The sequence below is a fragment of the Mastigoproctus giganteus genome, chromosome 7 (genome assembly GCF_048544385.1).
Source record: "Mastigoproctus giganteus isolate SK-2022 chromosome 7, ASM4854438v1, whole genome shotgun sequence".
NCBI lineage: Eukaryota > Metazoa > Arthropoda > Arachnida > Uropygi > Thelyphonidae > Mastigoproctus > Mastigoproctus giganteus.
Genome location: NC_143581.1, coordinates 193,362,649 through 193,376,800, shown reverse-complemented (window position 1 = coordinate 193,376,800; position 14,152 = coordinate 193,362,649). Strand labels below are relative to the sequence as shown.

Genomic DNA, 14,152 nt, shown 5'->3' with positions numbered 1-14,152 from the left:
GTTTAAATCAAGTGAGCGTGGAGGCCGGGCAGTTGGTCCACCTCTACCTATCCACCGACCAGGAAACCTTCGATTCAGGTAATTGCAGGCTAGGTGGCTTCAGCCACCTAGCCTGCAATTACCTGAATGCACGATGGTGCTTGAAGTGTGCACCATGAAGTGTGCCTGTTGACGAATGATCAGTGGCGCGTTGTCCAAGAAACCAGGCATGTTGTTTTCCAGAAAGTTTCTGTATGCCTGCCCTGTGAGTTTGTTTGGAAGTACATGGGGCCCAAATAATTTATCACCAAAAACACCCGCCCAGATGTGTTGAGGCTGAACTGCTGATTGTGAAAGTTTTGGATTCCATCTCGTGTGAACTATGCTTCATCTGTGAATATCACAAAGGCAAGAAAGTGAGGAGTTGTACCACACTGCTGCAAGAACCACCTAGATGTTGAGGCTGAACCCCTGTTGGTGATGTGATGGAAGAATTGCATGTGGGTTTTCCTCAGCCCATATATGCTGATTGTGAAGGTTTTGGATTCAGTCTCCTGTGAACTGTGCTTCATCTGTGAATATCACTAAGGCAAGAAAGTGAGGAGTTGTACCACACTGCTGCAAGAACCACTGGCAGAACATTACTTGCACAGGGTAATCTGCTGGTGACAAGGCCTGTACCCATTGCAGATGGTAAGCATACAGTTGGTAGGTTCTCGCAACACTCTCCAAATAGTTGAACAGCCAGTAGTTGCATTGCTATTCTGCGTATGCCGATTCCAGGAGTGGCATGCACAACATCCAAAATGTCCTCCTCTACTTCAGGAGTCGTGGATCTTGGTCGTCCTCTGTCAGAAGCACGAAGTGTCAAGGTCCCATGTTCACAAAGGCGGTGATGGATACCTTCAAAAATTTTCCTTTCTGGACATCTTTGTCCTGGGAACCTTTCGTGGTACAAATGACAAGCCTCCAGAGCATTGCCATCTGCCAAACCGTACATAAAGTGCATATCCGCTTGCTCCTGATTTGAGTACATGGTCGGAATGGAAAACCACCAGATTCTGTCGGTACTTTGTGATGAAGGAAATCGCATGCTTGAGATAAGGCATTCCGGTTAATAATTCGGGAACCAAGCATTTCCAGAACTATGTTGATATGAAATATTTTTATTGTCTACATATGAGGAATTCATTCTTGAAGTTATGCTGTGTATTTTTGAGACACCGTGTGTGTGTGTGTGTGTGTGTGTGTGTACACTAAATAAATTTTTCTGTTTTCTACTTATTTTGCTTCTCAACTGTTATATATTACTGCTATATATATATATATATATATATATATATATATATATTTAAATAATGACAAAAGTTAAATTATAATAAAATAAATAATTAAATATTGAGCTTTCATTAGAGGCAGCAACATGCAAATCCTCCATATGAAGCCAAAATATATCCAATATTTTAGAATAAAATAAAACATAAGCCAGTAGTATGGCAAAAACTGTAGAGCGAAAATTAACATAAAAATAACCCAAAATAAAACGAACAAACGGAAAAGGGAGATCAAAAGTAAGACATAAACAGTAGCCGAAAAACCCTTATATAATTTCGCACTTTAAATCCAATTAATAAAACCGATTTAAAATAATGCCAATTACATAATAATTTAGCGGTACCCCCCCCCCCCCCCCCAGAAAAGTACCAGTTCTGAAAGATGTGAAATATCACCAAAAAGGGTTAAAGGAACTTCTTCTTCTTCTTGGTCCTTAGCTGGCAGCTGGGGGAGGCGGTTGGCCACGCAACCAGTATGCTGCTGTAGGTGCCGCAGGGTTTCGGACTTGCTCTGTGATGTTCTTCCATACTTTACGATCCATGGTGTCAGTCCCGGCCTGGTTAAGGTCCTCTTCGAGTCATTTCCCACTTGCTTGGCCCATGTTTTCCTAGGCGCGGTCCGTTGGATGCTCCATTGGGTGGGTCGTTATCTCCAAAGGAGTGTGGATGGTATTCTGTTCGTGCCCATTCTACCTACGTAGCCAAACCATCTAAGCCTTCGCTTCTGGATTTGGTCGGCAATGGTTGGTTGCTGTTGGCATTTGGTGCGGATGGTATCATTAGTGATGCGGTCACGAAGTGAGATGCCCAAAATCTGCCGCAGGCATCGCATTTGAAATACCTCAAGTTTGTTTAAATCTAGCTTGAGACAAATCCATGTTTCTGATCCGTAAAGGAGAATGGGCAGGATCAAAGTCCGGAAGAGTCGGATTTTAGTCTTTGAGGAAATGTTGGTCCTCTTCCACAGACACTATTTGAGCGAGGCGAACGCAGTGGCCGCCTGTCCAATTCTGCTGTGGATTTCCATGGTGGATGCAACTTTCTTCTCCTGGACCAGCGACCCAAGGTATTTAAAGTCCTGCACTTGCTCGATCTGGATGCCTTCGAGATCGATGGTGGCTTGCGACCCATCTGTTTTCAGGGCCTTTGTCTTATCAGCATTGATCTTCAAACCGTATGGCCGGGCAATGCAGGCAGTGTCGTAGAGGATGTCCGTGGCTTCAGAGTCGTTATCAGCAAAGATAGCACTATCATCGGCAAACATCAGGTCAGTCACATAGTGATCCTTGTCATATTGTATGCCCCGTCTGTTTCTGAATGCTTGCCTCATAATGGCGTCGACCACGATGTTGAAAAGCAATGGGGAGGCTACATCCCCTTGGCGGACTCCAGTTTGGATGGTAAATTCCTCAGATAAATCGTTCTGGATGCGCACCTGGCTGGTTAAACCATTGTATGCAGTTTGGAGGAGTGTGACTTTTCGAGGTACATGTTCGACCTCTAGTAGTTTCCATAAGGCAGGCTGATGGACACAGTCGAAAGCAGACTTAAAGTCAATGAAAACAATGACGGTTCGCTGTCCACACCGGATCCTCTCCTCCATCAGCTGACGGATGGCAAAGATTTGATCACAGCATCCTCGCCTGGGTCTGAATCCAGCCTGTTCTTCTCGACTGGTTTGCTCGTGATGTTTTTGCAGCCTTGACTGGATGATCTTCATAAAGACCTTTCCGATGATGGAAAGGAGGCTGATGCCACGGTAGTTCTTGCAATCCCATTTATCACCTTTCTTGTGGATCGGTACGATAATGGCTTTCCTCCATGTTAGCGGAATTTGTTCAGTGCACCAGATGGTTTTGAGGAGTGAGTGTAGTCGGCGAAGCAGTACATCTCCCCCGGCTTTGATCGCTTCTGTGGTGACTTGGTCCACTCCTGGTGCCCTGCCATTCTTTAGGGATTGTATGGCTGCTTTCACTTCTTCTACTGTAGGCTCAGCATCGACCATGGAGACTTCAGGGGGATCGATCGATAGTGCGGCTTCTGACGGTCCCTGAGGTGGGTCGTGATTATACAATGCTTTGAAGAATTCACTCCACCGTTGCAGGCATTCTGACGGTGATCGCACGAAGGTCCCATCAGCATTCTTGATGTTGATGGGACTACTAAAAGGAACTACTGAAAGATAATAAAATCAAAATAATAGACTGACCATTATGCCCCATATCGACAGAGGACCACGAGGCCAATAATGGTCATGGAATCGCTGCATTTCAATCGCTATGCAAATTTTCACAAAGGCGAAAAGATCGAAGAACCAAACCACCCTTCCTCCCCCGATCGATCCACCAATGCAGAGGATTTGCACGGTGGTGGTCCTTATGCAGCGAACAATAAATTATAGAACAGACAGCACTCTAAAGCAGAGCCACACCACTGACATAATTTAAGCTGAACCAGCTTATATAGAAGAAAAAGGAAAATAGATGGCGGGACAGGCACTGCTTAATTAGCATATCAACCCATTACTACCATTGAATTATATTTAAATAATGACAAAAGTTAAATTATAATAAAATAAATAAATAATTAAATATTAAGGGTTTTTCGGCTACTGTTTATGTCCTACTTTTGCTCTCCCTTTTCTGATATATATATACATATATATATATATATATATATATATATATATATATATATATAAAATATTAAGGATAATAGAAAAAGTAAATCAATCAAATAATAATACTATCAGGGACTTAAGAAAAAGCAAAAAAAAAAAATATATATCGCTTTTTACCGACAATCTAGATGACTTCAACTGGGGCCAACCACCCAGACTGAAGGCAAAAAATGATAAGAGGTTCTCTCTTTCTGTAATGATCAATATATGCTAAGTAATTTAAATATAAACCAATATAGGCCAAATATAAATCAAATGTAAGAAATATAAGTAAAATATAAATGTAAGCATATATTAATCATCGTTGACCCGACAGAGAACGTAATTTAATAGTTAAAATAAGATTAAATATATAATACATACTACATATTTGCCGTACTTGATCAAACTTGGAGAGTGATGACAAAAAAGGCCAAGTTTAAGTGACCTACAATCCTCTTAACAGAGTTTGATCAGGTTACAATGTTTAAAACTGAAAGCGAAATGTCTGATTCCTTGCAATTCTTTTCTGATATGAGTTTATGAAAGACAATGGATAGAATATCATAATATTTTCCTAAACATGGACTCTCAAATTTGGTAACTTAGTGGTTTTAATATTTATTGTGTATTTAGCTGTGGTGGAAGTTGGTGGTCTGTGTAGTGAGCTTAAGCCCAGCTCTGGAAGTTGAATACAGAAATTCATGTAGTTTTCAAACTGTTTGTATTTTCCATGGCTTGTTAATAATAATACATTATTATTGGACAGGCTACCCAAATTTTTTTTTTTTTTAAATAGATTTTTTCTTATCTTATGTAGTTTGGAAGGAGTGATTAGAATCATAACCTTTTTAGCTTGGAGAGTGATGACAAAAAAGGCCGAGTTTAAGTGACCTACGATCCTCTTAACAGAGTTTGATCAGGTTACAATGTTTAAAACTGAAAGCGAAATGTCTGATTCCTTGCAATTCTTTTCTGATGTGAGTTTATGAAAGACAATGGATAGAATATAATATTTTCCTAAACATGGATTCTCAAATTTATTAACTTAGTGGTTTTAATATTTATTGTATTTAGCTGTGGTGGAAGTTGTGGTCTGTATAGTGAGCTTAAGCCCAGCTCTGGAAGTTGAATACAGAAATTCATGTAGTTTTCAAACTGTTTGTATTTTCCATGTCTTGTTAATAATAATACATTATTAACAAGCAATGGACAGGTTACCCAACTTTTTTTCTTTTTTTTTTTAAATAGATTTTTCCTTATCTTATGTAGTTTGGAAGGAGTGATTAGAATCATAACCTTTTTTGCTTGGAGAGTGATGACAAAAAAGGCCGAGTTTAAGTGACCTACGATCCTCTTAACAGAGTTTGATCGGGTTACAATGTTTAAAAATGAAAGCGAAATGTCTGACTCCTTGTAATTTTTTTGTGATATGAGTTTATGAAAGACGATTGATAGTATATCCTTATTAATATTTTCCTAAACATGGTCTTTCCTATTTGGTCACTTGGTGGTTTTAATATTTATTGTATTTAGCTGTGGTAGAAGTTGAAATTAAAATTGACTATTATGAAAAATGTAGAAATCTAGGTCAGTTAATTATAAATTTCCTAATCCTTTGCAATTTTGAAAGCAAAATGCAGATCTAATATAAGTAACCAAGATATAATGTTTTTTGTATCATATTTTAATTTATACACATTAAAAGTTATGTACAAGTATAAATCTATTTTACTTAAGGTTCTTATTTTTATTTCAGTTAAATTTTATTAGCATCATAACTTGTGAAAAAATATTCCTTAAGAGGCATGAAAAAATATGCCTTAAAAGGCATAACCAACTTTTTTTTTTCTCTCATTAGGCTACCTTTGATTCTTCACCCAGAAGTAAGATGCTTTCTTTATTAGGCTATGATCCACAATCTGTATTAACCAAGGTCTGTATTAACCAAGGTTTGTTTTAATTTGTGATTAATTGCTGTAGTATAAATTGTTACTTAATTTTAGTGGAATGTTTTTAGAAAGATATTGATAAAATGCTAAAAATTTATTTATATAATTAGTATTAAACATTCACAGTTTCTACTAAAGATGGGGTGGTCATTCTTGACGAATCGTGCACAACATATGATGTTGCCTGGTGATGGCCAATGGTGATATTTTATTCATTGCTAAATATCTCAGCCATAAATATGCAAATAGTGCTTATTTTCAACAATTACAATGAATATAATAAAATATTAAGAAAACCCTTTTTGAGTTTATTAGCATTGGACCTTGTTGATGCAGAGGTGAAATGGCAATGGATGATGACAACTCTGCATTAAGTGAGAGGAAACTACAGGAAGCAGCAGAACAAAGTGCCAAAGAAGTGCTTGAAGTGCCATCACCAGTCTAAAGAAAAGTGTTATTTTTGTAGGGGAAAAACAAGGAAAGCACAATTTGATTGCCAGTCACACTTCATATTCTTATGTTTAGATTATGCAAAAATGTTATGCTCTAAATGTTTGCAAACGTATCAAGGAAGCAAATAATAATTTCTTAATTTTGTGTTTGTAAATTCAGGCAAAACCTTCAAGTTGCAAGAGCTAAAAAAACTCATTCTGCAAGTAGCAGTGAACAAACTAGGTTTGCTGCTTATTGCATTGATCTCATCTTGTGGAGGTGCTTTGCCTTGGTATTGCACTATTCTAAATGAAAACCTCCAACTTCAAATGGAGAAGGATATTACTGTTGACATACTCTTCTCCACTAATGCAGTGGTTTTTGTTTAGTTTAGTTTAGTGCAATACCATGGTAACGTGGCAAGGCACTTCACAATATGAGTTAGATACACCCAGTAGCAAACCTAATTTGCTCATTGCTGTGTACAGGTGTTGAAGCTATGCCCTATTGTATAATAATCATTTAATCTGTATATATATTGTATTATTTCTATATTTTGTATTTTTTTTGCAGTGCAAAATAAATTTGTCAAAGAACATATTTCGAATTCTATTACTAAATTATAAATTTTTCAATTTTATGAAACATAAAAATATTGCAGTCTATTATAAACTGTAGAATTCTGCTGACAGTATACCAAGCTGAATTGTAAGTGGAAACATGTGCACACTGGTATGCTATTTTTTGTTGGTTGTTTGTTTGTTTGTTTGTTGAAATGCAGTCGAACTTGGCTATAACAAGCATCAAGGGGCTGACAAATTTTCCTAGTTATAACCGTTACTCACTATATCAACAATAGTGGAGATGGGAAACCCCTGGGGCCATCAAACAATGAACACTTTATATCAGTGATGTGTTAAATCTACCTCCTATTTTTTTAAAAACTCAATAACTTGATAAAAAGATATTCAAAAAAACAAAAGAAATATTAGATAGAAAAAAATAATAAGTATATACTACATTTTATTTTTATTAATATTCTTGTATAAACTACAATACACTTAATATTAAACAATTTATTTGTCTGTAATTAAAAACAGTACTATTTAATAATAAACAATTTCAGTTACGAATTGGCCTGGTGCACTGGGGTCCATGGTTGAGAGAAAAAATAGATACGTATAATGATAACCCAGTTTAATGTAATAATAAAATATATAATAAGTAACAGGCAGTAGCTTTCAAGACTAAAGAGTCTTTTTTTTTTTTTTTCAACTGAATTCAAGTACAAATACAACATATAAGTGCAATGAGCTGAGTGAGGCACGTTATTCATTTGCTATTGTTGTTGCATGGATGTGCGCTGTTTTACTCCGCTGATCATCTAGCATTAAAACGGTTGTCTCTAGAATGTGGTGTAGACGTATGCCACAAAGGCATACGTCTACACCCCATCCTAGAGACAACCATTTTAATGCTAGATGATCCACCCATTAAGGTCTTGAAACGTCTAGAGACATATGTCAATAAACTTGTCCACACATGGTTTAAAGATAAGATCTCGACTACAACTCAGCGTCTTCTACGTGCTACTGGCTGCCAACTACCGTATGGATTGCCAAAGATCCACAAACTGGGTATTCCCCTCAGACCAATAGTGTCGTGCTGCAGTGCCCCAACGTATGAACTGTCCAAGCATATCGCGTGCCTCCTCTCACCTCTTGTAGGAAACACCTCACACGTATAAAATAGCAGTGAATTCATCCACCTCATTAAGGACCTTTCAATCCCTGACAACACCGTCATGGCATCATTTGATGTGATTTCTTTATTCACTTCAATTCCCGTCCAACAGGCCGTGCACTGCTCCAGAAGGCTCCTCGAGAACGACTTAAGCCTCCAATCCAGGACATCACTATCCACTGATGACATCTGTACCGCCCTCAACCTATGCTTATCAAGTAGCATCTTCACTTTTGAGGATTCAGTCTACCAGCAGGTGCATGGCACTGCTATGGGTGCCCCTGTTAGTTCCGTAGTAGCCAATATCACCCTGGAAGATCTGGAGGAGCAGATACACCCAAACCCACCTTCACCTATTACAACATGGTGCAGATATGTTGACGATATTTTTACTGTAATACCACATGGCTCTGAAACAGCACTACTGGAATACCTCAACTCCCTATCTAATTTCATCCAGTTTACTATAGAGTTAGAGGTCAACGATGCGCTCCCGTTCCCGGATGGCTTAGTGCATCGCGTAGGCCCACATCTAGAGACTTCGGTATACCGCAAACCTATGTGGTGCAGACAATTCACTAACTACAGATCCGGCCACGCACCAAGTCATCTCAATAGCACTGCCCACACCCTATTCTCCAGGGCTTGGAGCCATTCCAGCACTGATGCAATTAGGCGTAACGAGATCTCCCATGTGAAGGCGGACCTAACCAAATGTGGTTATCCATCGCATGTGCTAAGCAGGTGCCTATTACAGGCACAAGAACTCACATTCCACCCAAGACCACCGAACCAAGACGGTATACCGTCCGTCTACATTCCCTATTATCCAGGCGTGTCAGGACGGATCTCGAAGATTCTTAGAAATTACAACATCAAATGCCTGCAGGAACCTACGTTCACTTGTCTCCAGTGTGAAGACCGCTGTCACACCTCTCTTACGCAGCAATGTAGTATATCGCATCACCTGTAGAGACTGTGACAGCTGCTACATAGGTGAAACATCAAGACATCTCCGAGATCGCCTTATGGAACATGACAGAGCAATCTGGCTTGCCGAAACTGACCAGTCCACAGTCGCGGAACATTTTTGGGCCACCAACCACGATTTTGATCTCAAATGTGACTTTGAAATAGTAGACCACTCACAACACTTTTGCCACCATCTATGGCTAGAGTCACTTAACATATTAAACAATCCAAAGGCATGCGTCTACACCCCATCCTAGAGACAACCGTTTTAATGCTATATGATGAGTGGAGTAAAACAGCGCACGTCCGTGCAACAACAATAGCAAATGAATAATGTGCCTCACTCAGCTTGCACTTATCCATTCTATTTGTATTTGAATTCAGTTGAAAAAAAGACTCGTTAGTCTTGAAAGCTACTGCCTGTTACTTATTATTATATATTTTATTATTACATTAAACTGGGTTATCATTATCTATTTTTTCTCTCAACATAATTTCAATTAGTCTTTATTTATGAATCTTAAAATTGATGTTTGTTTTAAAGATTTCACTTTCATACTTTTTAAGTTTCCCCTTAAAAACTCTCAACGCGTTAAGTCTCATTACTTGCTTCTGTTCCTTCAAAAAATTAACTGTGTCCATTGCACCTTGATCTTGTGGACACTGATTTTGATTCACTTTCAGTTGTCATTATATCATCACAATCATCGTCTTTGTTGTGCATAGCATCTACAATGTCACTGTAGGAAGACAGCGTTAACAAGTTGTCGTCGATGTTATCTGTATTAAAACCTACAACGTTGTTACGTAGTAACCATCTAGATAATGGTTAGTTGTTTTCTTTGTCTACAATTGAAATTTTATTTGAATTTAATTCAAATGAATTTATCAGTTCCGATCATATTTGCAAATACCAGCACCGTCAAACAAGCCTTTTTTGATTTTTTTCCACCAACACATTTTCCCACTTTGAATTTAAATGTATTGTCAGGTGTCAAATTATAAAAAAGTCCTGTTTCTTTGGCATTGTAGTAGTAATAGAGGCATGTAATGCAAGAAAGCAAGCGTATAAGCTCATGTAGCATCAGCCAAAAAATAAAAAATAATAATTTCACGCAACCATTCCCTCTAAAAGTTAATCCAGTTCTTCCTTGAATTTATTTAAGCTATCAACTTCCACAACGACACATGGGAGTTTGTTCCAGCAATTAACCACCTGCTAAAGGCAAATTTACACACATCCGTTCTACAACTGTCTTTTCTCAATTTGAATTTATGCCTGCTCAGGTTCGTAATCTGAGCAAGCAGAAGAATCCCATCGGAATTCAGTGTAGGCCTTTATCCATTCTAGGCCTTAATCAGATCACCTCGCAGGTGTCTAGTCTCCAGCCTCTGCAATTTGCAGAACTTAAGCCTTTCTTGGTAAGAGAACCCCTTAAGTAAATCTGCAGATCTCCTACTCTTAATGTCATTGGTGCCAACATGTACAACAATATCACCCTTTGTGCCCTTAAAAAGATGATATATGCTTTATAACGTCATCAACTTTTGCCCCTGGCAGACATACAATATATTCCCCGTCTCCCTGACAATAGTCACTGATGATAACTAACTCCTGTGAGACCAGCACATTCTGCCTTGGAGGTTGCCGCTGTGTTGCCTGATGCCCAGGAATGAGCTCTGGCGTTGAGTTGGGCAGCTGAGAGCTTGATAGGCCCCTCATATTAATTTCTTTGAGGGCATCTACCTACACCTCAAGCTCTCATAGACCCATCAGAACGCTGAGCTGACGCCTAATTTCTAGACACTCTCTGCACCTGGCACACACAAAGACATCCTCCTTGGTAGATCATGTTCCGTTCCAGAGAGTTCGGCAAACATTTCACAAGTTGCACATTTTTTTAGGCTGTGATGCATTGGAGAATTGCCCCCTCAGTTCTCCCCTGAGTCATAGCACTCCTGCCACTTTGTGCCCGTTGCTTTTCTGCTCTAGTCTGGGGCATGATATTTTAAATTAATAAGATCAATAAATTTAATTAATTAATTGGCAATACCTACGCTATCTAATAGAATACTAAATGCAGGGATGCGAATTACACTATATAATTTTATGTTAGAACTACCTAGTTACCACAATTAAAAATTTGAATTCCCTACCACTCTATACAAAAACAACGGCTGCAAGATTCGAACGAAACAATGGTTTTACGTATATTAAATAGTAATCTACAAAAACGCTTATCTAAATGAAAAATAACCAGCGTATCTAAAACTATATGGCTACTTATAAAGTTCAATATAAAATAACAGTTAGGTAAATAAAATGGCAAACACTTATAGCTTTTTTCGGAGCCTGTAATTCACAGCTGTAATTTTTAAAGAAAGTCAGCGCCCTCTTTAAAAGTGATGCCGTCATAGGCATCACTTCTTCCTTGGTAAGAAATTCAATCACCCCTCTTTGTCTGTAACATCCAGCATTTTGAACTATCCATATGCTGTACTCACGAAACTGATCACTGCAGCACTCAGCGACATGCAAAATGATCTACAGCACCACATTTGAAAACAAAAAATTAGGGAGCATTACGTTCGTACTGGTCCTCTTATATTAACATATTCCATAGCACATGTTGCCTTTCTTAAGCATATATCTGTGGAGAGATGAGAAAACGTTGATACTTGACAAATTATTCATATTGACTATTCTAGTGAGATCCTTTAGTTAGACTTTGGTTTGGTGTCATCAAAGGTTGGAAGTAGTTATTAGTTCAAGATGGTCATTAAAAATGTTCTTTTATTGCATAGAAAAGTGATTTGTCATTTACCTTTTACTAAATGTTGCGTATATGCTAATGGCATTAAATTAATTCAAATAAGCACCATAAACCAGTTTTCCCAGGAGTACTACTGTAATAATAAAACACAGTAAGCACCGGTTATAGTGATCACTGGTTATTAGAATCAGCCACTCAATAGAAACACATTTCAAAGAACCGATCCGAATCAATAAAATGCACTATACTTTCATTGTTTACTAGAATCACATTTTCGGTTATAAGAATCAATTTTGAACACCTCTGTGGTATTTTTCTAAAGCACATTTATAGAGGTCACAACCATAAAACAATAAAAACAATTTGCAGTTTCCAGTTTATTGGGCTTTTTTGTTATTTGGCCTTCTGTTAGTGCAATAAACGGGTAGTAAACCCCATCTTATTCATTTGCAATAATACCGATAGCTGGAATTCTGTGTTTTCCCATTATGGTGAAATGTGTTTCCCCTTCGCTGAAATCTGCTCTTCATTTCTATATCTAAACTTCGTTTCACTTGCATCTGTTGTGTTAGTTCCAATTTGTGTGTGCTGTGTGCTTTGTTGTTGATTGACGCTTATCTTTTTTACTGTGTTTTAAATTTTACTACCGGAAAAAAAAAAAAAAAAATGTCAGTGAACAGAAAGAGGGTGAATTTGAGTGTAAAAGATAAGTTTTGAATTATAGAAACTTAAAATAAATTAAACTTAGGCAATATATCTCAAAGGGAAGCAGCAGTAAAATTAGGAGCACCTCAGTTATCTTTATCAAAATTGTTAAAATCACATCATACATTAAACACTAACGTGATTAGTGAAACCAGAAAAAGGAAGCGTGAAGGGAAATGCCAAACAATAGATGAAGCTCTGTTTGTTTGGTTCAAATAGGCCAATTCGTTTAATGCGCCAATCAATCGTAGCATTCTTCTTCAAAAAGCTAATAATTTTGCTGAAAAACTACACAAAGAGTTTAAGGCGACGGACAGATGGCTGACAAAATGGAAGGAGAAGCATGATATTGTTTACAAAAAACTTCACGGAGAAAAACAGGATTCCGATAGTTCTGCAGCTGACACCTGGTTGAAAACCTCTTTACAAACTGTGTTAAGCACTTATAATCCTGAAGACATTTTTAATACAGATGAAAGAGGGTTGTACTACAGGGCTACCCCAGACCACTGCATGATTTTTAAAAATTCCTCTGTGTCTGCAGGAAAGAAGATCAAGGACAGGATTACAGTTCTTTTAACATGCAACATGGTGGGAACAATCAAGATGAAGCCATTAGTTATTGGCAAGAGTAAATCGCCTAGATGTTTTAAAGGAGTAAAACAGCTGCCTGTTGGATATGCCAATAATACCATGCTTGGATGACAGCTTCTTTATTTGAAGATTATCTTCGTAAATGGGATTTGAAATTGGATAAGAAAAACAAAAAAATTGCATTGGTTTTGGACAGCTGCCCAGCTCATCCAAAGTTGACTTTCAAAAACATTGAATTAGTTTTCTACCTTCAAATACCACATCACTGATTTAAGACCTTTTATAGATTGGATATGAGGCGAAGAATCATCCAGTCTATAGATGGTTTGGAAACATCATTCGATATCGCAAAGCAGATAACTGTTCTAGATGCACTTCATGTGACAATGAATGCCTGGAATGAAGTTTCCAAAACCTGCATTAGTAACTGTTTCAAAAAATGTGGATTAATTATTCATGATGGGCAGCTAAGTCACAATACTGATCACATTGAAAAGCCTAAAGACATGGACGAACTGGAGTTTAATGATTGGGTGGACATAGATGGTGATCTACAAGTTACTACAGCTTTAACAGATGAAGAAATTGCCCAGTCTGTTACTGATAATTTTGTCGAGGAGGAGGAAAATGAAGATGAATGAATTCCAGTTACAAAACGGCAAACTCGTGAAGCTATAGCCATCCTGAGGAGAGCATTAGAAGAAACTGGTGCAAGTGATCGTGAATATAGACTTATACAATATTGAAAAATCTATAAATAGACTTTGTGTAGTGATAATGTAAAGCAATCTAAAATAAGCGACTATTTTAAATTATAAAAAAATTATAATCATATTACAAAGTGTTATGTTTAATTAATATGTATATTAATTAAGCTATGCATGTAAGTATAAATTTATTTTTATTTTGTTCGCAACAGAAAAATCGGAAGAATATTCCGATATTTACGTATCTTTCAATTGGTAATAAACCTTTGGTAATAAAGTGTAAATTTGTGCTTTATATCTT

General features: G+C 37.6%; 1 protein-coding gene across 2 annotated transcripts in view; it reads left to right on the top strand.

Annotated features, from left to right (window-relative positions):
* The window catches only part of Sec31 (COPII coat complex component secretory 31), a 267,687-nt gene that overhangs the window by 138,449 nt on the left and 115,086 nt on the right, over positions 1-14,152 (top strand). For both annotated transcript variants that reach the window (XM_090378035.1, XM_090378034.1), the window contains exon 12: positions 5,834-5,908. In XM_090378035.1, coding sequence (XP_090234161.1) covers positions 5,834-5,908 — 75 coding nt within the window. The remainder of the gene's footprint in view (positions 1-5,833; positions 5,909-14,152) is intronic.